This window comes from Vulpes vulpes, chromosome 5, assembly GCF_048418805.1.
Source record: "Vulpes vulpes isolate BD-2025 chromosome 5, VulVul3, whole genome shotgun sequence".
NCBI lineage: Eukaryota > Metazoa > Chordata > Mammalia > Carnivora > Canidae > Vulpes > Vulpes vulpes.
The window spans coordinates 73,629,148-73,655,869 of NC_132784.1; the positions used below are offsets into that span (position 1 = coordinate 73,629,148).

The 26,722-nt window shown below is 40.4% G+C and overlaps 2 protein-coding genes across 54 annotated transcripts in view; one reads left to right on the forward strand and one right to left on the reverse strand.

The window, feature by feature from the left end:
* Positions 1–589: 589 nt before the first annotated feature.
* HARBI1 (harbinger transposase derived 1) lies at positions 590–11,582 on the reverse strand. Of its 4 annotated transcripts, none has more exons than XM_072760352.1 (3): positions 11,530–11,582; positions 9,552–10,370; positions 590–2,358 (listed from the first exon to the last, which is right to left on the reverse strand). In XM_072760352.1, the coding sequence occupies exons 2-3, from the start codon at positions 10,219–10,221 to the stop codon at positions 1,979–1,981; spliced, it is 1,050 nt and encodes a 349-aa protein (XP_072616453.1). In that variant the 5' UTR covers positions 10,222–10,370; positions 11,530–11,582; the 3' UTR covers positions 590–1,978. The 4 variants fall into 4 exon arrangements, with proteins under 4 accessions (XP_072616453.1, XP_025859872.1, XP_025859873.1 ...); XM_026004087.2 differs by having other exon boundaries at positions 11,428–11,552; XM_026004088.2 differs by having other exon boundaries at positions 10,768–11,552.
* Positions 11,578–26,722, forward strand: part of ATG13 (autophagy related 13) — a 53,179-nt gene continuing 38,034 nt past the window's right edge. For 13 of the 50 annotated variants that reach the window (XM_072760306.1, XM_072760310.1, XM_026004078.2 and 10 more), the window contains exons 1-3: positions 11,855–12,186; positions 12,624–12,674; positions 21,753–21,838. The gene's annotated coding sequence lies outside the window, so the exon portion shown is untranslated. Of the gene's footprint in view, positions 12,187–12,623; positions 12,675–21,752; positions 21,918–26,722 lie in introns of all 50 variants that reach the window. The other 37 variants (XM_072760321.1, XM_072760318.1, XM_072760325.1 and 34 more) reach the window with 9 other exon arrangements.

Sequence of the window (26,722 nt, forward strand, 5' to 3'; positions counted from 1 at the left end):
ACTGTCAGCCAGTATTCAGTCAGTTCAGCACTTAGAAATTATCTTTGGTGTGCAAGTAATAGACTTGAAATTGCTTTTGAAATCTCTCCAAGACTGTCCCTCCCACTCAGGCTTTATGTTACCATCTAGTGAGTTAAGTTGTGAAAAACCCCAATTTTCCTTAAATGTAGTTTTTTAAAGCTAAAATGCCAGGCATTTTCAAGGCTCACACTCCACCTTGCCACTTAGGATACATGGATGGCAGTCACCCTTTCCTCATGCAATATGCACAATAGAACCAAAACCTTGTAGGGAAAATTATCCATCTCAGGAAACCTGGAAAGACCATGAGAGTTAAAATAGTGCATCATGAGGGAGACAAAGCAAGCTTGGTCACAGGTTAGATTTTACAAAGGAAAAGTATGTAACAGGGCACCTCTGTTGTATAATGAGTAGAATTAATGTTTGCAGGCACCTCTTTGTTGTCCATTCTCATCTCCGTGATATCATTGTACATATTAAGCTCAACCTCCTGCGAAATGGACCCAATCTTCATGGAGTAGAATGATGATGGGAAATAGCATTTGGAGTAGAAATAAACAACAGATAATAATCCATAATTGTTTTTAATCGTGGCGATGAGTCACCCTCAATTTATTTCCAAATTTCTTCTGTCATCAGCTGTTCATTTCTTTACTTTGAAAATCACCAGATTAACACTGCCAAAAGCAGGTAGGAAATGATCCAAGAGGACAATTCTGAGGTATCACATGGTAAGTTGATGAGAAACTGGGAACAAGACAATCCTCAAGAAAATCTCTTTTTTGTCCCAGCAAAGGCACCAAAGTGTGAACCTAATTCACACTTTCATTATTCCAATCAGGCTATTTTTATATCAGTACAATTTTAGAATAAGACTTGGTGGGAGATTATTTATTGCCTGGGAAATTCTGCCCATCACTTTGCACACAAGATATCCAACTAGGTCTAACACCAAAATTCATTTCACATCAAGAAATTTTCTTGTTACCTTTTTTTTTTTAACTACTTTCACAATACCTTTATTCCTTAAATCTTCCTTCTATACAAGGAATTTCAAAGCATAATAGCCAAAAAGACATTCTAAAATCATGAGCGTAAGAAATGTGATCTATTTAGATGTGAGCTATCAAAACCTGGGTAAAATCTCCTCCCTCTGTCCATCAATCTATCAGGGTCTTTAGAATTGTAAAGTATAATCTTGCTATTTTATCTGTATTTGACTTGTCTTCTTTAAGCTGATTGGGTTCTTAGCCTCTAACTTCTATTCTGGGTTGTAAAGAGGAGATTGTGGAGTCCAGATGTTCTCCTTAGAAACCAGGTCCAAAAAAAAAAAAAAAAAAAAGAAACCAGGTCCAAGTCACAGTCCAACTATTGCAGAAAGACTAAAGATAGAAGCTTCAGGCCATCCCGAACATCTTAAAAACACAAAGCTGCAAACTCAGATTAGTAGCCACTTAACTTATGTCAGACCATTCCCTACCTTAAATGTGTTCTTTACACTTGCCTCAGATTATGCCTATATAGGCAGCAAAGTAGAAAAGCTAAAATCCCACCGAATAATTCAGGACAAACAAATGCTGTTTTCATTTGAAAACTCTAGAAAATTAAACAAGCAAAAAACATTCTGGCTGAATGTCATTTTCCCCTTTGTTCTGATTTTGTAGGCACAATCATACATGTCTGCTACTAGGGAGTTTTCAAGTCAGTGGTGCTCAACCTGGAGTTCTGTGGAACTTTTGCAGGGAACTATTGTTTTGGTTTGGGTTTAGCTAATGTATTTGAAAATGAATCAAGATATTCTAGCATAGCCACAACCCTTCTAAAACACACATATTAAATGTCAATTTGTGACAAGTGTCCACATAGTCATGCTAGATGATGGAACTCTCTAGAGGATGGTCAGGGAGAAGGTATGTCACAACTCCTTCTGGAAATTTCCTCCCCCACACCTTTCACATTAGCTAAAATGAGTGAGCATCAGCTCCTGACGGATTCGGTCAGCCTCTAGGTCCAAAGACTCCATGTGCTCATACTCTTCTTCAGGGGGCTGTTCCATGGGTCCTGTCATTGGAGAGGACCAAACATCCATCCCATGCTCCAGGGAGATGTTGTGGAGGACACAACAAGCCAAGATAATGTGGCTAGACTTCTCTGGTGAGTATTGCAGTGCTCCCTTGGATCCATCCAGGCAGCGGAATCGGGAGCAGAGAGTTCGGAAAGTCTTCTCAATCACACTGTGAGTTGCAGAATGGGCCATATTATAACGATATTCGGCTGGAGTTTCAGGAATGTGAAGGGGGGTCATGAGCCAAGTACGCAGAAAGAAGGAACTGTCACCTGTGGGGAAGGTCCAAAGAAATCATAAATTATTCTAATTGGAATAAAAACAGAAAGAAAAGTCCAGGAACACATAGAGAATGGATAAGAAAATGCAACAGACTCTGGAGCCACTGTGCCCCAGAAAAACCAAAAGGGAAATGTTGTGGTAAAAAGAAGGCATGCCAGGATCATAAGCAGGAAGAGATGGGTCTTGGCTAGAAATATCCTTGTTAAAACCAACAGAGAAAAAGGGTGATAGCTTATAAAAAATAAAAAAAGAGGGAGGCAAAAGCATAAGACTCTTAACTATAAAGAACAATCTGAAGGTTGCTGAAAGGGAGGTGGGCGAAGGAGGAGCTAAATGGGTGACGGGGATTAAGGAGGGCACTTGTGATGAGCACCGGGTGTTGTATGTAAGCAATGAATCACTAAATTCTGTTCCTGAAACCAATATTACCCTATATGTTAACTCACTAGAATTTAAATAAGAACTTTGAAATAAAAAATGAGTAGGCATAATCATGATAACTTGTGAAATAATTCAGATTCTCAATATATAGGCAAATTTTAAAAAATGTGCATATACATTTTTGAACATTTTCCAATTAAAAACAAAGAAAGAAAAAACATCCAAGTCTGAAAAAACTGTGGGAAGGAGATAAAGGCACTAAAGGAAATAAAATTTCTAGATTTTCCAAACTCAGAGATATTGTTCTTTAATGAAAGGTTAGTAAAAAACTATCATACAGCAAGCCAATCTTCAAACTCTCCAAAGAGAAAAAGTGCAAGAGAGAAAAAAGATAATTCCGCCAGGAGAGCTCAAAACATTTGGGAGGAAAATTTCTAACTTTACCATTAAAGTGTCAGGTCTGAAACTACCTAGGGATTTCAGAGTATTTCAGGGACAACAATCATTCATTCTCCCAGTGCTAAGAACAAAGTCCCAGCGCCTGTGGTGGAGATCAGAACTCAGGTGTTCCTAGATAATACATTCACTGGAACCTGCCTTTGTAACATAGGAACTAGTAGAATTTCACATTAACAAGAATATAAATATGACACAAATAGTAATAGTGATAAGGAAACCAAAATTAAAATAATATACATGAGGCATTTTCCTAAGGTGACTTCCTTATCAAATGATTTCAGGCAGTGTTCAGAACAAAATAAAATACAAGGCTGGGATGCAATGTCCTGTTACAACAGTACAATGTTTCTATAAAGCTTAATTGTCCTGACTCACTACAGCTGGCAGATGAAATGTCTCATGCAGAGGCACAACCCCCTAGAAATCTGAAACAAATAGGCTCTAGGAGTACCAACTTGCACAATAGTGTGTTTCTGATCCACTATCAGTTTTGGTAAATAATTATGGACTGTTCAGAGAGTCTAGGCACTGTTCCAAAAACATACAGGACTCCTCTCTTTCAGGAGCTTACATTTTTAAGAACTGGATTAAATTTTTAAGTTTTTTTTAAATGCTTTTACTTATACATAATACATAACACATAACATTGTATTAATTGTAGGGGCTGGATTAGCTTTAATTATCTAAGAACTGTCATAATGGGGGGACGCCTGGGTGGTTCTGCGGTTTAGCGCCTGCCTTCCGCCCAGGGTGTGATACTGGAGTCCTGGGATCCAGTCCCATATCAGGCTCCCTGCATGGAGCCTGCTTGTCTCTCTGCTTGTATCTCTGCCCCCCTCTCTCTCTGTGTCTCTCATGAATAAATAAAATCTTAAATAATAATAATAATAATAATAATAATAATAATAATAATAAGGTCTTAAAAAAAAAAAAAGAAATGTCATAATGGGGCACCTGGCTGGCTCAGTGGTTGAGCGTCTGCCTTCAGCTCAGTTTGTGATCCCAGGGTCCTGGGATCAGATGCTGCATCAGGGTCCCCGCAGGGAGCCAGCTTCTCCCTCTGCCTATGTCTCTGCTTCTCTCTGTGTCTCTCATGAATAAATAAAATCTTTAAAAGAGTGTCATAATATTTTCAAATTTTACATTTACTTGACTTTTCCCTCCCAAAGTACAAAGTATTTTATTTTAGTTGAACTCACATCTACTAAATACTGAACTTAAGAAACTGATCCTTTAAATAATAATGAATATACTATCAGTGACTTATTGAACACCAACTATGTAGCAGGCACTGTGCTAGGCACTTTAAAAATATTATCTCTTATTATCCAATCCCAGCTCTGCCCGGTAAGATATTATTAAACTGATTTTATGAATGAGAAGATCAAAATATCCGTCAGCGATCCTGTGATATGCCAGGCAAAGGAAGAGGGAGCTAGTCACAAAATGCTAACGTCAGACTCAGTCATGAAAACAATGGGATAATGCCAGAGAATAAGATAAACATTTATGATGAATGCCAAAGCACAGAGATACTAAGTGGTATTTGTTAAACATTTCTCTAAGAAACAGTGTGAGCCTTCCTTAAATGGGGAGACATAAAGGATAAGCTAGTTAATGCAGACCTTTTATAAAATGCCCCATGGTCATTAACTGGTTATAATCCAAGCACCACTGGAAAACAGACACTCAGGAGGGGATTAGGATCAGAATTGCTAACCAGATTACAATTGCTTACATGATCAGTCAGCCACAAGACATTCTGGCAGATCTTCCCCAAAGCTGCTTAACCAGACTAGGCCAGGAGCTGAGGAAATAAGAACTCAGGCGGAATCCTTTGTAGGACCAGGTACATTTAGAGAAGAGGAATAAGGTAATGCAATTCTGAAGGGACAGATAAGAACGAGGATATGAAGGGGTGACATTCATGGTAAAAATATACTACAAAACCACAGATGTTCCCATTTACCCCTCTTTTGATGGAAACACTATTCTAAATTTTTTGTTTGTCATTTCTCTGCATTTGTTTATATTGTATCTAAGCAATATAATGTTGTTCTTGATTTTAAATTTTACATTAATCATACTAAAAACAAAACAATAGGGCAGCCCGGGTGGCTCAGCGGTTTAGTACCACCTTTAGCCCAGGGCATGATCCTGGAGACCCAGGATCGAGTCCCACGTCAGGCTCCCTGCATGGAGCCTGCTTCTCCCTCTGCCTGTGTCTCTGCCTCTCTGCCTCTCTGTGTTTGTCTCTCATGAATAAATAAATAAAATAATAAAAAATAAAAATAAAATAAATTTTAAAAAATAAAGTATTTTTTAAAATTAAAAAAAATAAAAACAAAACAACAAAAACAAAGAGGAATCACAGTCCATTCTACATTTGGCAAATTTAGAACTATTCCACAAATCTGATGCTGTTAAGATATGATCAGCCATCTCATCTTTTTAACATCTTGTCATCCTCATAATCCTGCCATCTTTCCCCATTATCCAACACATTTTTTAGATACCAGTGTCTTCCAAAGTTATCTATTTGTACAAACCATTTGAGCACCTGCTAAAAATGGATATCCATTCTTTCCTTGATGATTCTATTCCCATAGTTTGAAGTGGGGCCCAGTGATGTATATTTTTAATAAATTCCCCAGATGACTCTCTCGATCTGGAAAATTTGTGAAACACTATACTAGTTCAGAGGTCTTCAAACTATTTTTTCTGTTAGAGCTCATGGAGGTTTTGCAAGGGTATGTGCTAGAGAACTGCTAGTAGTACTAAAGGAATCAATTTCCACATGGGTATATTTTTCCCATCACTAGTACCTAGTATGTAGCCTGGTACCAAAAGTGGCTTTAATAAACATTTGTTAAGGTGTTACCACATCCATCTCTCCCAATTTCAACTCTTTCTGAATAGAGGAGAATCAGAAAAGTACATAAAAATTTGTCAGAGTTGGGGCGCCTGGCTGGCTCACTCAGTAGGGCATGTGACTCTTAATATCAGGGTCTTAAATTCAAGCCCCACATTGAGTGTAGAGCCTACATTAAAAATAAAAAGAATTGTCAGAGTTTTTCCTTATTTTTTTAAAGATTTTATTTATTTATTTATTTATTTATTTATTTATTTATTTATTTATTTATGACAGAGAAAGAGAGGCAGAGACACAGGCAGAGGGAGAAGCAGGCTCCATGCAGGGAGCCCGAAGTGGGACTCGATCCTGGGTCTCCAGGATCACGCCCTGGACTGAAGGTGGCGCTAAACCGCTGAGCTACCCGGGCTGCCCAAGTTTTCCCTTATTTCCAACTACATCCTGTCAATACCATAAAACAATAAAGTCACGTTTCCAACTGAATCTGGGGTCCCAAGGTGTGAGGAAAAGAGAACAAAAGTAATTCCTACATGACCCTGAAATTCTTAATGAAGGGACTATTTGCCAAATAGAGTTAATTCCTCATGTGACCTAGTTTTAAAAGTTAACCACAAGTGGCTTAGATATTGTATCTTAATTTACTCCTTCATAGAAATGTTAATATTAAAAAAAAGTTAATATTAGTATTAAACTCCTCAATAGTTTTTATAGCAATTAAGTGAGATAATCCAATGCAAAGTGCTTACAACATTGCCTGACAAGTTCTAAGCACTCACCATGTTTTAGCTGGCTTTACAATTAGGTACCAAAGTGATTTCATAAGAAATGAGCTTGGGGGTGCCTGGGTAGCTGAGTCAGTTAAGCATCTTACTCTCAGTTTTGGCTCCAGTCACAATCTCTGGGTCCTGAGATCCAGCCCCACTATAGGGCTCCACACTCAGCACAAGGTCTGCTGGAGATTCTCTCCCTCTCTCTCCTCCTGTGCCCGTCCCCCTACTTGCGGGCGCGTGCGCACACACACTCTCTCTCTCTCTCTCTAAATAAATAAATACTTTTAAAAAATGAACTTGGAACCCAAGTACTCTCACAGCTGCAGAAGTAGCTACATGAGACACTTACAAAACAGACTTTCCTTCGTTTCGTGGTATAACTTGTTTGAAAATGAAATTTGAGGGGCACCTCAGTAGCTCAGCTAAGTGTCTGCCTTCAGCTCAGGTCATGATCCTGGGGCCCCGGAATCAAGCCCTGCTTATTAGCAGGGAGTCTGCTTCTCCCTTTTTTCTGACCCTCTCCCTGCTCATGCTCTCTCTCTCAAATAAATACATAAAACCTTTTTAAAAAAATGAAATTTGAAAGTTCAAAACAAGCACAAGGTAGGATTTTTTTTTTTAAGATCCTGGGATCATGACCCGAGCTGAAGATAGACCCTAACTGCTTGAGCCACCAGGCACCCCGGCACAAGGTAGGATTAAGGAAAAAGTCTAGTAGGATAAAGAGAAAGGGGGCACACTGAAGACAGAATGCAGAAGCAACAACTCAAGTAAATCACTGAGTTCCAATACATTACACGGAGTAAGTATCCTGGCAGCTCTAAACCAGTATGACAGCAGTCTCTTCCCACTTGGAACAGGAGAGAAATAAAGAATATTAAAGAAAAATAATTTCTTTTTTTTTAATGATTTTATTTATTTATTTATTAGAGACAGAGAGAGAGACAGGCAGAGGGAGAAGCAGGCTCCATGCAGGGAGCAAGACATGGGACTCGATCCTGGGTCTCCAGGATCATGCCCCGGGCTGAAGGCGGCACTAAACCGCTAAGCCACTGGGGCTGCCCAGAAAAATAATTTCTGAGCATCTACTGCATGTTAAACACTGTTACGAATACATGCAGTGCAGAGATATGATCAGTGGTTTTGTTTTTGTTTTTACAGATTTTATTTACTTATTCATGAGAGACACAGAGAGAGAGAGGCAGACTCCACGCAGGGGAGCCTGATGTGGTCCGGGACTCCAGAACCATGCCCTGGGCCAAAGGCAGACGCTAAACTGCTGAGCCATCGAGGGATCCCCACGATCAGTGTTTTTTTTTTTTTTTTTTAAGGTTTTATTTATTTTTGAGAGACACAGAGAGAGAGAGGCAGAGGGAGGGAGGGGCGGAGGGAGGGAGAGAGAGAGAGGGAGAGAGGGAGAGGGAGAAGCAGGCTCCCTGCAGGGAGCCCGAGGTGGGACTCAATCCCGAGTCTCCAGGATCACGCCCCGGGCTGAAGGCGGCGCTAAACCGCTGAGCCAACCGGGCTGCCCATGATTAGTGGTTTTAAAAAAGAGGTCTTCCAATCATTTTCATCTCACATAATATGTCCTCGTGTATTTGTCCTGTTGCTTATATAAGAGTAGTGCTTTAACACAAACAAATAAACAGAAATAAGCTGCCAAGCTCAAGGGTATTATCACTGTTACCCAACTATTCTTCCCAGCTCTGCAGTAACCTCAGTTTGCACTGCTCATTTTCAAATGGGTTCTTGTCCTACTTGAATCACTAAGTCAGGCTTCCCAATGGCACTTGCGGAGCGGGGCACAGAGAGAGGGAAAAGCAGACTTCCCATGGAGCGCAGAGTTCCTCGCAAGGCTCCATACCAGGATCCCGGAATCATGACCTTAGCCCTAGGCAACCTTAACGGACTAGGCCATGTAGGCACCCGTATCATTTTCATATAGATATCACAGTGACAATAACCAAGAACAAAAATCTGTACAACACTTTATAGTGAACTCTCATATATACTACCTAATCCTAACAATAGGTATTACTACTATTGGCATTATTTTTTTAAACATTATATACATGATAAAAAAAATTAAGGCTCACTTGTATGGATGTATTATATTTAACCATATCCATACAGATTAAGAATTTCAGCTGTAGGGGGATCCCTGGGTGGCTCAGCGGTTTAGCACCTGCCTTTGGCCCAGGATGCGATCCTGGAGTCCCGGGATCGAATCCCGCGTCGGGCTCCTGGCATGGAGCCTGCTTCTCCCTCCTCCTGTGTCTCTGCCTCTCTCTCTTTCTTTCTCTCTCATAAATAAATAAATCTTAAAAAAAAAAAAAGAATTTCAGCTGTATTCAAGGGGAACATTTTTGTAGGACTGTTGTTGCTTTTGTTTCCAACTACAAAACACTGCTGGCAGTGTAATTTTATTTCACACCACCAATGTTCATATTTATGAACATATGCCTCAAGATAAATTCTTAGAAGTGAGACTCTGGGTTAAGTACTATGTTTTTAAGCTTAAATAAATGTCTTTTAAGTGTCCTTTTTTTTTTTAAAGGATGGCTTAGAGTTCTTACCTGATGTCTCATTAAAAAAGATAACAGGACTGAGACTCAGGTCTATAGATTCTCAAATTTCATTCTGCTCTGCTACATCATTTTTCTATGGCTACAAAATGAAGCATGTGCACCTGCAAACTTACCGAGCAGCCAGCTATCTTTGTGCATTCCAGCTTCAAAATGACTATTGAGGGAAGACTGCTGTAGCACAGCATAGTCCTGTAGGCTGCCTGGCCAGTTGGTCTCCACAGTCATTAGTGCCCCTCTGATGTCACACACCATCAGGCAGTTCAAAGAATGCAGACCTTTGCGGTTCACATAGGAGAGGTCTTCAGCATTTGGTGCCTTGATTGCCACATGGATACAGTCAACCACCCCTATTACCCCTGGCATCCCTGCCAAGCCATAGAATTCATCCTTTAGAGCCTGCATGGAGGCTTCATCAGCTGGAAAGCGAATGAACTGTGTGGCTCTTTCCACAAGTGCTTCAGTGACATTGGCAACACATCGACTCATAGATGCCTGACTGATTCCAATAGCATCTCCCATCCGAGTCTGGAAGGAACCTGAAGTATAGAAGCCCAGTGCTGCAAGGATCTGTGTCTCTGGGCTAATAGCTCTGGATCTCTGAGTAGGTCTAGAAAGACTTGCCCCCAAGAGCTCCACCAAGTAATAAATGAACTGTCGAGGAAACCCATACATGGACATCAAGTATTCATCAGTCACGTCATCCAGCTTAAAGCGGTCCAGTGTGCGGTGACCTCGGCCATAGAGCAAGAGATCACAGTCAAGCACTGTTATTGGTATAGCCATGGTACACAGAAATGTGATCTCTCCTTCCCTCTGCTACTTTTCCTGAATTCCTCCCAGTGAAGATGTTGGTTCAAGAAGGTATTTAAGGAAGTGTCAGAATTCAGCAGCTACCCATCAGTTAAATGGCTCTGGCATTTATACTCTTCTTTCTGTAAAGGTTAAAAAAAAAAAAAAAAAAAAAAAAGCATTAGAAACCGACCAAAGACTTTAAAGTGATTCAAAGGCTACAACAGCTCCTTTTCTCGAACTTTCATTCTGTCCAAGCAAAAGGTGCTATACCTGTAACTTTGGGTTTTTCTCCACTAACTCATAGCTGTATAATAGGCTTGCTTTGGTTTGAAAGATAATGGGAGTTGTTTTGTATTGTAGCAGAGCAGCTCCCTGGACACAAGAGTTAGGAAGGAAGGAAGGAAGGAAGGAAGGAAGGAAGGAAGGAAGGAAGGAAGGAAGGAAAGGAGGGAGGGAGGATGGGAGATGATTTTGGTGGCTCACTTAATCCTTGGGATTTGAACTGGAAAGAGAAAAGGATTAATGGAGGAGGGGCACCTGGCTGGCTCAGTCCTTAGAGGGAGGGTCTCTTGATCTCTGGGTTTTAAGTTCCAGCCTTAGGCTGGATGTAGAGATTACTTAAAAATAAAATCCTTGGGGCAGCCTGGGTGGCTCAGCGGTTTAGCGCCCGCCTTCCGCCCAGGGCGTGATCCTGGAGACCCAGAATCGAGTCCCACGTCGTGCTCCCTGCATGGAGCCTGCTTCTCCTTCTCCTGTGTCTGTCTCTGCCTCTCTCTCTCTCTCTCATGAATAAATAAAATCTTAAAAAAAAATAAAATCCTTTACAAAAAAGATTAATGGAGGCGATAACATAATTACTCAAAAGGAAAAAGAGGTCTGCTCCTTACTACACAGGCCACGAACTGGCTGACTTAAGTCTTAACTACTCCGGGCAGGGATTAGTCACGGCGCATTACTCAAGCCCTCTGGCTCCACCTGGTAAGTACGAGAGGAACGTGAGGGGCGCTCAAACCAGTCTAGCAAGAGAGGTGGGGGCAAAAAACTGCCCACGGTCCAGCCCGGCGGACTCAGATCGTGTGCTCTAAAGACAGGCTGTTAAAAAGTGCCTTAGAAATGGTACTTATAAAAAAAAAAAAAAAAGAAAGAAATGGTACTTATGCGCCGGCCACTCAAAGTCAGCCAAGGCCCGTCACCCACCTCTCCGCAGCTGCCGGGTTACCAGCAGCACTCCCCACCCACCCAGCGGGTCCGGCCCTCCAGTGGAACCCGCCGCCGCGCACTAGCCGCCACGGCGCTCACCATAGGTACCGCCCCCTTGCGTCAGCATCCTCCCCACGCCGCGTCCTCACTGCCGCTGCCGCGGCGACGTGCGGTTCGGCGGCGCACATTCCACACTCAGCCCAAACGTTCTCACTCTTTCAAAGAACCTCCGTCTTTGCGACTTTATTTCCTCCTGAGACACTTGGAAAAATTGGTGAGAAAGATTTACATGGAAAGGAAATCAACTTTTATGGGAATAAAGAGGAAAGAGTTGAAACAGGGCGTCCACGCTGTAGCGAAAGTGCGGATGAGGTTTGGCAGCTGTATTTCCTCCTAGCCCTCCCCCCCCCCCCCCCCCCCCCCCGCCTTCATCCGAGCGGATGAAAACAAACACGATGGCGGTGCCGGGAGGCCACCGGCTGTTGGGCTTAAGGCAGGAGTGATCGCTTGAGCTGTGAGGGCACTCTTGAAGAGCGCCGGTCAATGTGAGTGCGACAACTCGCGCAGTCCTAGGAGTGAAACACCCGGGCCCACGAGCCACGAGCCTCCTGAAGCGTGAGGTATCTATCTGCGACCCCTGGTGTCACTGCAGCTCCGGAGCACAGAGCCCTCAGCCAGGAGGCGCAGCTGGCCGGCCCCAGGCCTCGGCCTCCGTAATGAGAGCCCCGAGCCACACTCTATGTCGCAGCTTCGCAGGTACTAACTTTAGTGGGGATACCCCCAGGTCGCTCAGCGCCCCCGGGTGGGAGGCTATGGATCTGCGGCCTATCGGGTACCTCCTTGTGAGAACGAAGCTGAATAGCCGCAGTACAGTCCCCAGAGCTTTGGGAGGTCGGGCTGGTGTAGGCCCCATTGGCTCTCTGGCTCCTAGTGTTTACAAAAATCCCCAAAGCTTTCACCTACTTTCTCAGTTTTTTGGGTTATCATGTAAGTCTTTTTGGAGGTAATTTGTGAGACCGTAAGTCCGGGGTTGGTATCAATATGAGTGAAGTAGGTTTTCATTCAATCAAGATTTGTTGGGGAGGGGGAGGAGCTTGCTGAGTGCGAAATATGTACTCCGCGTGTAGGTGAGGGTGGCTGTTGACTAGTTAAAAAAAGGGACCCAAAGTTCACCACTATCTTCTTACCGGCAGTGGAACGACCTGTGGAAAGCTGCGATCCATTCTCATTTAATAAATCTCTGGGTAAGTGGCTAAGCACCTTTTTGGGTTCATTACTAACTCACCTCCGTTTTCACTTTCCAAGTCAGTTCTCAGTTTGCCTTGTCAATCGACCGAAGCATTTCGCTTTCAGTATTTTCCCTTTAGAGAGCTGGATCATTATACTTAATTTAAAACTCGTCTTCCAAGATGGTAGAATTTATTAAACACTTAGAGTGAGACGTATCCAATAATAAGAAACAACAGACCTTTCCTTTACACTAAATTAATTTCTAGGTTTTCATGTGTTTTATGTTAGTCCTTTTCTGTGCTGCTGTGGTGGCTCCAACTAAATTACACATTTTTTTTTTGTTTTCAACTCCATTTTTCAGCTAAGCAGACGTAAATGCTTGTGAAATGGAATCCTGAGTTAATATTTTTAATGCACAGTGGATGATCAATAAGTGCTGAAGCAAGTGTCAAATATACTGATCTGTATAATAAGATAAGTGTACTTAATTTATGCACTTTTCAAATTGTACCCCTTTGGGTATAAAGTTAAGAATATGGCAACTTTTGATATTCACATTTCATAAAAATTGCAAACCATTGGGCTTTCCATTATTGTACTTAAACTCAACAGTTCTTATTGTGTATTTGTATTTTAGGAGTGGTTATTTAAAATTTAGTTTAAAAGGTTGAATTTAGGGATCCCTGGATGGCTCAGCAGTTTAGCGCCTCCCTTCGACCCAGGGCGTGATCCTGGAGACCCGAGATCAGGTCCCGCATCAGGCTCCCTGCATGGAGCCTGCTTCTCCCTCTGCCTGTGTCTCTGCCTCTCTCTCTGTGTCTCTCATGAATAAATAAAATATTTTTAAGAAGATAAAAATAAAAAGTTGAATCTGGGGCAACTGGATGGCTCAGTCAGTTAAGCATCTACCTGTGGCTCAGGTCATGATCCTGCGGTTCTGGGATGGAACCTCGAGTCAGGCTCCGTGGTCAGTGGGAAGTCTGCTTCTCTCTCTCTCCCTCTTCCCTTTGTGCTCTCTCTCTCAAATAAATAAATAAAATCTTGAATAAAATAATTGGAAAAACTGCAGATCTTGAGCTACTAAACACTCCTTATATTGTTTTATTTAAGGATTAAGAATCAGCTGGACACAGTGAAGTCCTACCATATATGCACAATGGAATTATACTGTATGAATGTGGAGGCAAGAGATCTTTATTATCTCTCCTGCCCCCATCCACCTGAATTAGCTGTATTAGCTTATGACTCAGAGCAGGGTGCCCATAGCCTAAATGCAAAAAGAAGACATTAACCTTTGAATTTTCAGAGACCCAAGTTCTACCCAAAAATATCCAAAGATAATTTTGCCTACTGAGAAAAAGTACCCACTGTAGAAATTATTGTACCCACTTGATAAGGTGCATTCCCATACTCTGCATTATATTTTGCTTAAATGGGAGTGGAAAGTATTTTTTTTGGAATCTTTATCTGGAGAGAAGTTATTAACCTTAGCAATACCTGAAAACCGCTGAAACTTCATTTTTAAAGATTTGTTTATTTTAGAGAGAGAGTGCTGAGCATGGGTTGATTGGGGGCTTGATCTCATGAACCTGAGACCAGACCTGAGCCAAAACCAAGAGCTGGGCGCTTAACCGACTGCACTACCCAGGTGCCCCTGAAACTTCATTTAAAATTCTTTATTCCTTTTTTTTAATCTTTTTTATTTTTTTTAAAGATTTATTTATTTATTTATGATAGAGAGAGAGAGATAGAGAGAGAGAGGCAGAAACACAGGAGGAGGGAGAAGCAGGCTCCATGCCGGGAGCCTGACGTGGGACTTGATCCTGGGACTCCAGGATCGCGCCCTGGGCCAAAGGCAGGCGCCAAACTGCTGAGCCACCCAGGGATCCCCTCCTTTTTTTTTTTTTTTAAGATTTTATTTATTTACTTATGAGAGACACAGAGAGAGGCAGAGACACAGAGGGAGAAGCAAGTTTCCATGCAGGGAGCCCGACATGGGACTCAATCCTGGGTCTCCAGGATCACACCCTAGGCTGAAGGCGGTGCTAAGCCGCTGAGCCACCTGGACTGCCTGAATAATTCCATTCTTAACACTGGGTTAGAGTGCTGTTTAGATTAGAGGATGAGCACACCTAAATTCCTCATTATGACTCTATTATTCAACTTTGTTTTCATTTTTATTTTTTAATGCAAAAAAGGCATAGAGGCTCATTAAGAAATGCAGGCTATTTACCTCATACTGCCTAAGACTTTTGGCTTGTTACGTTCACTTGAGAGTCTTCAAATACTATAGTTAATTTTTTTTCACTAAAAGTTAATTATTGAACAAAGGTTACCTAGATTTTGTATGTGGATAATTAGAAGTAATTTCCAGTTTGGGATGTTCAGCTGAGTAAGGCACCATTTTTTCATTCATGGGTTTAATATAGGAGAGGGCTCATGGGCTGCTGGTCCTTACTTCCTCTCAGTCAGATTCTGGAAACCAATAAAAACTGTAAGTAGTCCCTGATAGGATAAGGGCAGTATAGCCAGGAAGAATGCAAAGGAGGCTATCTAGGCCTCTCTGCCCAAGGACTATCAACAAACTTTTCTTATAGTTTGGTTTTAAATCTTAAAAGGATTTAAAATCCTTACAGGAATGTAAAATTAGTTTTAGGGGCACCTGAGTGGCTCACTGGTTGAGCATTGGCCTTTGGCTCAGGTCGTGATCTCGGATTCCTGGGATTGAGTCCCATATCAGGCTCCCTGCAGGGAGCCTGCTTCTTCCTCTGCCTATGTCTCTGCCTCTATGTATCTCTCATGAATAAATAAAATCTTCAAAAAAAATTAGTTTTCGATGTTTTAAGTAGGTTTTTAAATCCTTAAAGGGATTTACAGTTAATTTAAAATAGTTGTTTAAAAAAAAAAGTTGTTTTTAACTATAAACGGTGGGTCAGTTTATTAGAGAAATCCTCTCAGTGCCAGTGTAGGTGGCACAAGAAATTTGTTTTGTCCTCGTGGTTTCCCCCATATGTCCTTGGTTACAAGAGAAGGGCACCACTACTTAGAAAAACAACTCCATTAACATGCAGAGTTGACTGCCAGCCAGTAGTATCTTCTTAGTAAAATAAAGGTAACTAAAGAATTTATAGCAGTGCTAACTGAATAGTGTTATTTTGGAAAATGCTGCTTTCACTTTTGACTTTTGATTCATACAAATGTGAAAGAGACGCAGCTAAAAATCCTCTCATTCTCTCCAGTCGTAAGGCTTGTTTGTTCCCCACCCTCTCCAATTCTTTCTATATTGCCCACAACTATTAGGTCATTAGGAGAGATTATACTGCGAAATACTGAGATTGGGATGTCCTGCTTTAAATATAAGTTTAAGGATGTTTTTACTCCAAATCTATTTCAGTTGTAATTTTCAAGAAACCAGGTATTTGGCCTTATTTATTCTTTGAAATAAGTAGTTAATAAGAATGGCTTTATCTTTATTCCCACCTGCCATTTTTTTTTTTCGGTTCATTTGATTTCTGGTTTCTTAAATTGAATACTTATTTAAGTCTTTTAAAGTAACTTAAGGCTATACATTTTCTTCTGAATTCTTTTACTGTATCTCTTTTTTGTTGTCAGATAGTCTCCATTTTGTTAGTTTCTAGATAATTGTAACTTTGGTTTTTATTTCAGCGTTTATTATAAGAAGCTTCTTTTTTTTTTTTTTTAAATCTTTTTTTTTATTTATTTATGATAGTCACAGACAGAGAGAGAGAGAGGCAGAGACACAGGCAGAGGGAGAAGCAGGCTCCATGCACCGGGAGCCCGACGTGGGATTCGATCCCGGGTCTCCAGGATCGCGCCCTGGGCCAAAGGCAGGCGCCAAACCGCTGCGCCACCCAGGGATCCCATATAAGAAGCTTCTTAATTTATACATGGTTAACTTTTTGTTGTATATTTCTAGTTTTTTTGGATTATGGGCAAAAGCATCTTGGAAAAAATTTTTTAAATTTAAATTTTAATTTTTTAAGATTTTATTATTCATGAGACACACACAGAGAGAGAAGCAGAGACACAGGCAGAGGGAGAAGCAGGCTCCATGCAGGGAGCCCGACATGGAACTCGATCTCGGGACCCCAGGATCACGCCCTGGGCTGAAGGCAGGCACAAACTGCTGAGCTACCCAGGGATCCCGGGAAAATTTTTTTTAACGGTCAAGAGCATGATTAATTTATTACATTTCCTGAACCTGAGAAAAGAATATGAAAGGTCAAGTTAGATAACAAGATAATTATTGAGGGTCTCAATGTAGCAAGTACTCATTATCTCATTTAATTCTCACCACAACTCAATGAACTAGGTATTTATTTACCAACAGTTTGTAAGAAAGGAATCTGAGGGGCAGCCCAGGTGGCTCAGCAGTTTAGCGCTGCTTTCAGCCCAGGGTGTGATCCTGGAGACTCGGGATCGAGTCCCATGTCAGGCTCCCTGCGTGGAGCCTGCTTCTCCCTTTTCCTGTGTCTGTGCTTCTCTCTTTGTGTCTCTGTGTCTCTCATGAATAAATAAATAAAATCTTAAAAAAAAAAAAAAGGAATCTGAGGTACAAAAAGATTGAGTGACAGGGCACCTGGGTGGCTCAGTGTTTGAGTGTCTGCCTTTGGTTGTGATCTCGGGATCCATACAGGGAGCCTGCCTCTCCCTCTGCCTAGGTCTCTGCCTCTGTCTCTGTCTCTCATGAATAAATAAATAAAATCTTTAAAAAAAAAAAAAAAGAGATTGAGTCACTTGCCCTGTCAATACTATTACATAGAGACTTGGTATTATTATTCAAGTCCTCTGTATTTTTGTTTGTACTGTCAGAGAAGTATGTTGAATCTTCAGGTATAGTTTTGGTTTGATCAAGCTCTCCCAGTATCTCTAGGAATTTTTGCTTTATGTATTTTATTGCTGTATTGCTTATGTATAAAGGTTTACAGTTATTATATTTTCTGAGAGTATTTTGTCATTACTCAGTATCCCTTTTAATCTCATTTTATCACTTTCGGCCTAGAATTTTGTAAATAATGCTACTTCTGCTTTCTTTTCTTTCTTTCCTCATTCTCTCTTTTTTTAAAGCTGAGTATATCTGCTTATTTCTTTATTTTCAAACTTCCTTTGTAACTCTTTAGGTAGGAAGCCTGTTTCAGTTGTTTAAACCTTTCTGTTCTATTCCTCAGTTGTCTGCAAAGAACTTTATAAATGGAAAAGAAGGTCTCTACAATTTAATAATAATTCTAATACTTAGAAAGTGGGGAAATTACTGTTTTGTTCTGTTTGTACTTGAACTTTTTCTTAGTTATTCCTGATTTGCCATACTGAGCTTTTCAGTCTGAATCTAAAACATTAAAAAATTCTATGTTAAAAACCAGAGGGGTGCCTGGTAGAGCAGTCAGTTAAGCTTCTGACTCTTGGTTTTGGGTCAGGTCATGATCTCAGGAACCTGGGATCGAGCCCTGTGTGAGGCTCTGCTCTGGGCATAGAGTCTACCTGAGGATTCTCTCTCTCCCTCTCCTTCTACCCCTCTCCATTCACATGTTCTCTCTCTCTCTCTCAAACAGCAACAACAAAACAAAACTGGAAAACAGACATTTTTTTAGTAAACTTTAGTTAACTTTTTTCAGGTTTTTTTTTTTTTTTTTTTTAAGTAAACTCCATGCCCAGCATGCAGCCCAATGAGTGGCTTGAACTCACAATCCTGAGATTAAGACCTGAGCTGAAATCAAGACTCACTTAACTAACTGAGCCACCCAGACACCCATAACTTTTCCCTCTTTGAAGGACTGGAAATACTATCTGGAGTCATTTTTATATAATCTCTTGCCAAATTATCCAGTTGTTTCATTGGAATTATTTGTCCTTTTCTTCTTTGTTGTTTGTGTCACCTTAAATCCAGTGTTATCACCAGTTCTTGTCTGGATTGCTGAAGAAACTTCTTAGCTGGTCTCTCTGCTTCTTGTCTCTTTTCTTTATCTTCCCCTCTGTATTCAGATTAATGTCCCTAAATCTTTATCCAAAGAAAAATCTACATTGACTCCCTACTTTTAGAGTCTCTTTTGCTCACTTTGATGACTCCCTAGTAATCTGGCCAGAACATACTTACCCCCTTTATTTTTCTTTACCCCTTTACATGAAAATTCTTAGCTGAGTATTTCCTAATTTTGCTTCTCACTTATTGTTTCTCCTCTTCCTTTGTGACTCCACTTACACATATGTTAGACCTATTCCTGTGTCCTTTGTGTCTCAGGTAACCACATGTCTCATTTTGTACCTGTTTTCATGGTATGATTAAATACCTTAAATCGTGCCCTTTCACTCTCAAAAGTATCCTATAAGCATGTGGTCATTTTGTGTCTCTCATACACTTTTCTTTTCTTTTTAAAGATTTTATTTATTTATTCATGAAAGACACAGAAAGAGAGAGAGAGTCAGAGACACAGACAGAGCGAGAAACAGGCTCCCCACAAGGAGCCCGATGTGAGACTTGATCCTGGATCCTGGGATCACACCCTGAGCCAAAGGCAGGCGCTCAGCCGCTGAGCCACCCAGGGGTCCCTCTCATACGCTTTTCTTTATCTTCCATCCTTTTGCCTTTCTTTACTTCATTCCTGATATTTTCTTTTGGCCTATATTCATGTTCACTCTAACTTCTGCTGGTCTAATCTGCTGTTAGACTCAACCATTGGGTTCTTAATTTAATGTTTTGTTTTTTAGTTCTATAATTTCTACTTGGTTCATTTTGCAGTGTTTAGTTCTCAGAATCCTCAATTTTGTGCTTTATTTAATGGAGCATATTAAGCATAGTAATTTTTAAGAATGTGTGTTATAATTATTTCTAATGTCTGTTGTAGCTATTAGATTTTGGTCATTTGGGTTTATCTCCATGAATGCTCAGTTTATTGTAATATGTGCCAAATATTATATGTGAAAAATCATAATTTGCAGGCCAAGGTGACATTATTTTCTTCCAGAGAGAAATTACATGTGTTTTTGGCAAAGGCTAAGTATAGACCTTATCCCACATTGTTGAAGATGAGTGATGCTTAAAATTTTTCATAATAAAAACTTTTTAAAAAGTTCTCTTGAAGTCATACAAAATATAACTACATTTAATTGCTTCCTAAGAGAAGAATATCCACTGTTTTGGTAAATTAAAAAAAATAATAGTGTATTTGTCTGGGTTGTGTATTACGGATAAAAACGGAAAGGAGGAATAGAGATGGACTGTGAAGAACAAGGAAGTACTTGGAGAAAAAGGAAAAGAAGACCTATACGTAATATCTGTCATCTCTGTCCCTTTTGTCCTCATTTTGTGTGCTAATCTTAAAATTCAACCCATTACCTAATGTGAAATGGTATGGCTGCTTTGGAAAACAGTTTGGCAGTTTCTCAAAAAGTTAAATGTTGAATTACCATATGACCCAGTAATTCCCTTTGTAGGTGTATATAAAGAGTTGAGAACATATGTTAACACAAAAACTTGTACATGAATGTTCTTAGCAGTATTATTTATAATAGCCAAAAAAATGGAGACAGCTCAGATGTTCATCAGCTGATGAATTAGTAAACAAAATGTGGTGTAGCCATACAATGGAATATTATTTGGCCATAAAAAGGAATGAAGTACTGAGACCTTCTATAATATAGATTGAACCTTGAAAACCTTTGCTAAGTGAAAGAAACAAGTGACAAAGACCACATATTACGTAACTTCCTTTATATGAAATGTCCAGGATAAGCAAGTCTGTAGCTACAAAGTGAATTAGTGGTAGTACTAGGTCCTAGAAGGAGAGAGAAATGAGGAGTGACTCATGACAGATGTGACATTCCATTGGACTGTAATGAAAATGTGGTGATTGTGCATCTTTGTGAATATATTAAAAAGCACCAATCTGTACACTTTAAAATGGCGAGCTTTATGATACATGAATTATATCTCAGTTTTTAAGAAAAGCTATATAAAATGATTTAAAAAAAGAGAAAAAACCTCTTAGCTTTCTCAACATCCTAAGTCACCCTGCCTGCCCCATTCAAAAACTCTAGATCTGTGTCCCCTTCCTTCCAGGCTACTCTTGTCTCTTAATATGGTACACTCTGTAGTTTTCAAAACTACCTTTCCTTGCTACCTTATGCTCAGATCTTTACAACTATGGTTCTGTCTTGCCCAAACTGACTTATGATGATTTGAAACTTAGCATTCTTTTTTTTTTTTTTTTTTTTTAAAATTTATACATGAACATTTTTTTTTTATTTTTTTTTTTTAATTTTTATTTATTTATGATAGTCAAAGAGAGAGAGAGAGAGGCAGAGACACAGGCAGAGGGAGAGGCAGGCTCCATGCACCGGGAGCCCGATGTGGGATTCGATCCCGGGTCTCCAGGATCGTGCCCTGGGCCAAAGGCAGGCGCCAAACCGCTGCGCCACCCAGGGATCCCGAAACTTAGCATTCTTTAGCTGCCATAAGCTTTCTCTTTTATATGTTTGCCATGTTTACAAATAAGCATGTTTTCTTTCAACTTGCCCACTCTCTTATCTCAGTTGTGTAGTCTCTCATATTGTCATGTTCTTTTGCATTTTTGATGTTTTATTTCCATGTGTAGCCTGTAAGTTTTATTTTTTAAATTTTTTAAAGTTTAACTTTTTTTTTTTTTAGTAATCTCTACCCCCAACATGAAGTTTTAATTCATGACTCCAACATCAAGAGTTGCATGCTCTGCCAACCGAGCCACCCAGGTGCCCCCAGTCTGTAAATTTTAAAATTATGAATTCATCTAGCTAAAAGTTGAGAGAAAGAGTTGTGAGTGTGGCCTGGCAGCAGGCTCTTGATAATCCAGAGTTGTTGAAAGCTTCTCCCAGAGCTCTTTCAGGCTTGCTTCTGCCTGTTTCTAGGGGTTACAATAGTTCAGTGATGAGTTTTTAGATTAACTTCTTAGCTTTTTATTTCCTTACCATGCTTATAGGTAATGTAATTTTGGATCTTGACTAGGCACTTTACTGACTTATGTTTATGAAGTTTGAGAGTGATTTTCCCATCTCCAAACCTTGCCATTATAGGATGACAACCCTCTTTATTGCTTTTCTAGGATTCTTCTGGCCTCTGTGATCAAGCAGCACTTGGCTCTGCAGTTTTGAGCAGAGCACTGGGTTTCTACCAGCCTGTAAGAGTGAGGTACAACCTCCCCTTCTCCCGATGCTTGTGCTCATATAGTTATTAGAAGAACCTGACTTTGGGGTGCCTGACCAGCTCAGTAAGTAGAGCGTGTGACTCTTGATCTCAGGGTTGTGAGTTCAAGCCCTACATTGGGTGTGGAGCCTATTTGGAAAAAAAAAAAAAAAAAGAACCTGACCTTGCTTCCCATAGGCCTCAGTTCCCTGGCATCAATTTTTCTTTACATCTATGGCATTGACTTACCTTTTCTGGAGCCTGGGATTTCTCAGTTTTTCTTGTTCAGTTATATGTAAAAAACTTTTATTGTCATATGTTATCTGCATTTTTAAGTGCTTTAGCAGGAGGGAGGACTAACATCATTCAGTCCACCTTGTTGGGTATCCCCCTCAGAGAGTTTAAACTCCTATGTATCATGACCCAGTGCATTAAACTCTTTGCCTACTTTATTCTAAGGCAAGGATTTTCTATGACAGAATTTGGAAGTACAGCCAGAGCAGTAATTCAGATGTTTGAAAAACTATTTGAAATGTGTCTAGGGACACCTGGGTGGCTCAGCGGTTGAGTGTCTGCCTTTGGCTCAGGGTGTGATCCCATGGTCCCAGGATCGAGTCTGCATTGGGCTCCCTGTATGGAATCTGCTTTTCCCTCTGCCTCTTGAGAGTCTGTCCCTCTGTGTCTTTCATAAATAAATAAATAAATAAATAAATAAATAAATAAATAAATAAAATCTTTGAAAAAAAATGAAATGAGTCTACAAGGAGATAGACCTAATTTTAGAAAGTTTTATACTGGGTAAAAGTTAGTTTTCTACCCGTTATAAGCCATTTGATGAGAGTTTATTTGTTCATTTAAAAAATTTGAAAACCATCAGATCTACAGAAAAATTATAAGAATTTTACAGTGAACTCTCATATACTCTTCACCTAGATTCTTCGTTCATGATGAATCGTTGATGTCTTCATCATTCATGCTTTGCCACATGCTCTACTTGTCAGAAAGCATATGTCTCTAGATGTCATAAGCTATATAATATAGGATTTCTCCCCCCCCCCCCCATTCTTTTTTTTGGCTGGGCCCTTGAGAAAAGTTACTTGTATTTTTTCAGGAGGAGCATTGACCAAAGTGTAATTGTATCAAATTCAAGAAATTTAACTGTTACCTAGTATACAATCAGTACCAAATGTTACCAATTGTTTCAATACTGTTCTTTAAAGCAACTTTTTTTTTTTTAAAAGATTTTATTTATTTATGATAGACATAGAGAGAGAGAGAGGCAGAGACACAGGTAGAGGGAGAGGCAGGCTCCATGCCAGGAGCCTGACATGGGACTCGATCCCGGGGTTCCAGGATCACGCCCTGGGCCAAAGGCAGGCACTAAACCACTGAGCCACCCAGGGATCCCCATAAAGCAACTTTTTAAAGATTTTCTTTCTTACTTTTAGATTGTATTTTTAAGTAATCTCTACACCCGGTATGGGGCTTGAACTTAAAACCCTAAGATCAAGCATTGCATGCTCTACTGACAAAGCCGGGCAGGCTCCCCTATAGAAACTTTTTTAGAAGTCCATGATTGGGGCACCTGTGTGGCTCAGTCAATTAAGCATCCCGTTCTTGGCTTTGGTTCAGGTCATGATACTTGGATCTTGGGATCAAGCCCTGTATCAGGCTTCATGCTCAGTGGGGAGTCTGCTTGAGATTCTCTCTCTCCCTCTGCCCTTCTCCCTGCTCCTGCATGGTCACTTGCACACTCTCTCTTAAATAAATAAATAAGATCTTTAAAAGTCCATGATTAAAAAAAAAATTAAAAAAAAATTAAAAAAAAAAAAAAAGTCCATGATTAAGCATTGCACTTAGTTGTTGTTGTTGTTGTTGTTGTTTTTAAGATTTTATTTATTCATGAGAGACGTGGAGGGAGGCAGAAACATAGGCAGAAGGAGAAGTAGGCTCCATGCTGGGAGCTCGATGCAGGACTAGATCCCAGGATGAGCCAGAGGCAGACACTTAACTGCTGAGCCACCCAGGCATCCCGAGCATTTAGTTGTTATACCTCTTTAATTGCCTTTATTCTAATAGTTTTCAGCCTTTTTTGTTTTTTTAGTCTTTCAGAAGATTGACATTTTTGAAGACTACAATCCAATTCCTTTGTAAAATGCATTGTCTTTTTAAGCTCATCTGATTGCTTCTTTGTGGTTAGATTCGGGTTATACAGTTTTAGCAGGAAAGCTATATAAGTGATATGTCCTTTTTACTATATCACATCAAGAGGAATGTAATGTCAGTTTTTCAATTGTTGGTTTGTTTCTTTCATTACTTTAAGATTGTGTCTACCAGGGATCCCTGGGTGGCGCAGCGGTTTGGCGCCTGCCTTTGGCCCAGGGCGCGATCCTGGAGACCCGGGATCGAATCCCACGTCAGGCTCCCAGTGCATGGAGCCTGCTTCTCCCTCTACCTATGTCTCTGCCTCTCTCTCTCTCTCTCTCTCTCTCTCTCTGTATGGCTCTCATAAATAAATAATAAAAAAAAAAAAAAAAAAAAAAGATTAAAAAAATAAAAATAAAAAAAAAAAAAAAAAAAAAAAAAGATTGTGTCTACCAGACTTCTCTATAAGTAATAGGTAATCTGTGGGAAGATTGTGTAAATATCTCATTTGCCAACAAACTGTCACTTAGTGGTTTTTATCATCTACTGGTGAGCCCCACCACCCCCACTGCCACAATGATTTTCTTGAGTCAGTTATTCCATAATGTTGCAAAATGGTGATTTTTGTAATTTTGTTATTCCTTATTCACCTATTACTTGACAATCTACTCTGAAGAAGTATTAACCTTCCCCCATTTATTGTACATCTGCCTCTGAAACCAGTGTTGGGGAAAATATGAAAATCCTTGCTGTAGAAAAAAAAATAGCAAGAAAAGATTGTCTCTGCTCTCCCATTGTTAGTTGGAGAAGTAAATATAAAATTGTGAGTTTTAATATCAGGGCTCCCCAGACTTACAGATTCTTACATGATAAATGTGAGTTTAAAAGTGCTTTATGAGGGGCACCTAGATGGCTCAGTCGGTTGTGTGACTTTTTTTTTTTTTTAAGATTTTATTTATTTATTCATGAGAGTCACAGAGAGAGAGAAGGGCAGAGACACAGGCAGAGGGAGAAGCAGGCTCTATGCAGAGAGCCAGACATGGGACTTGATCCCAGGTCTCCAGGATCACGCCCTGGGCTGAAGGCGGTGCTAAACTGCTGAGCAACCCAGGCTGCCCTGAGTGTGTGACTATTGATTTCAGCTCAGGTCATGATCTCAGGGTCATGAGACTGAGCTCCGTATCAGCTCTACACTGGGCATGGAGCCTGCTTAAGATTTTCTTCCTCTCCCTCTGCCCCTAACCCCTTTCTCTCGTGTGCATATGTGCTTTCTCTCTTTAAAAAATCTAAAAGTGGTTTGTGGGTACAGCGTTATTTAAATTCTAATAAAAAAAAAAATAAATAAATTCTAATCAATTTTGAAAATAATATTTGTGCTGACACACCCCAATAAAAAATGGATCAAAGACCTTAGCAGAAACCTTATCAAAGATACACAGATGGCAAAGAACCATATGAAAAGATACTTAGCATCATATGTCATCAGTGAAATGAGATATACATAAATATTGTTGACAGGATTTCCTATGCTGTACTTTCCATCTCTGTGACTTATTTTATAGCTGGGAGTTTGTACCTCTGAATCTCCTTCACCTATCTCACCCATCCCCCTACACAAAACTGAACATACTCTTAACCATATGATCCAGCAATTGCACTCCTTGGTATTTACCTAAGGGAATTGAAAACTTGTCCCCAGCAAGATAAGGGTTCTTGGAGGCTTCTTTGGGGGAAATGTAGTGTCCTCAGAGGACAAAACCTCTATATACTGACACTAAGGGTCTTTCAATTGAAAAGGTTTGGAGGGAGGGGCAGCTTGTTCTCCATGACCCCCTGAGCCCCACCAGTTTACCAGCCTCATATACCCTGAGTTTCTGCTGTCTTTTTGGTGCTTTATGCTCAGTGTAAAAAGGACAGCCAAGGGATCACCAAGCATTTGATGAAACCTTCCAACATGGCTGCCAGTGTTTTTCAAGCCAAGTGAAGGAAGGGGTCTCCAGAGACTGAGGATGTATATTGTATGGTAGAGATTTCTGTGATTTGTTCTGTGTAACTGACCACCCCGACCTGCACATACGAAGACAGGCTAAAGAATGTTGTTTGTGAGACTTGTGCTGGATAAGTGGCCTTGGGAGCCTGATTAGTTGACATTAGCTGGCCTCCAGGTTAGAATTAGCCCTTCTAGTCTGAATGCTAAGAGCTGTAAATTTTGTCTTATATCCCATCCTGCTCTTAACTGGGCTAACCCCCCCCCCCCCCAGAATGGATTCTGGGAGGGGAGGCAAGCACATATGGCGCAGGCTCCTTGAAGATGTCAAGGCATGATAACATAGGAATGCAGCTTGCTCCAAACTGCACGTAGGTGAACACAAGTGTTTAACTTCAGACCCCATCATTTGCCCTATAAATACAACCCTTAAAAGGATTTTCAGTTGGAAGTCTCACCTGAGGGGAGAACACTCTACCCAGGCCTCTCAGTTGGGACTCCAGCCTGGATGTCTCCACTAGGCTTCCCCAGCTAATGAAGTCAGATATTGTAAGTACCCGATTTGATGTAACTCTGTCTTGTTCTCCTTTACTGCTTACTATTGTGCTCGCCTTTGCATATTTCCTTTTTTTCTTTCTGTTTCTATTAGATTTTTATAATATCCGTAAAGTGGGTTTTTCCCCCTTTCGAAACCCAAGAATACAGCTGTTGTAAATCTTCATAACAGAGTGCCTGTTATAGACCTGATCATTGAAGTC

Coding starts and splice junctions, on each gene's coding strand:
- HARBI1 (XM_072760352.1), bottom strand. CDS start 10,221: ATGGCTATACCAATAACAGTGCTTGACTGTGATCTCTTGCTCTATGGC. Junction 2,359..9,551: donor CAAAGATAGCTGGCTGCTCG/GTAAGTTTGCAG, acceptor CCTTCCCCACAG/GTGACAGTTCCTTCTTTCTG.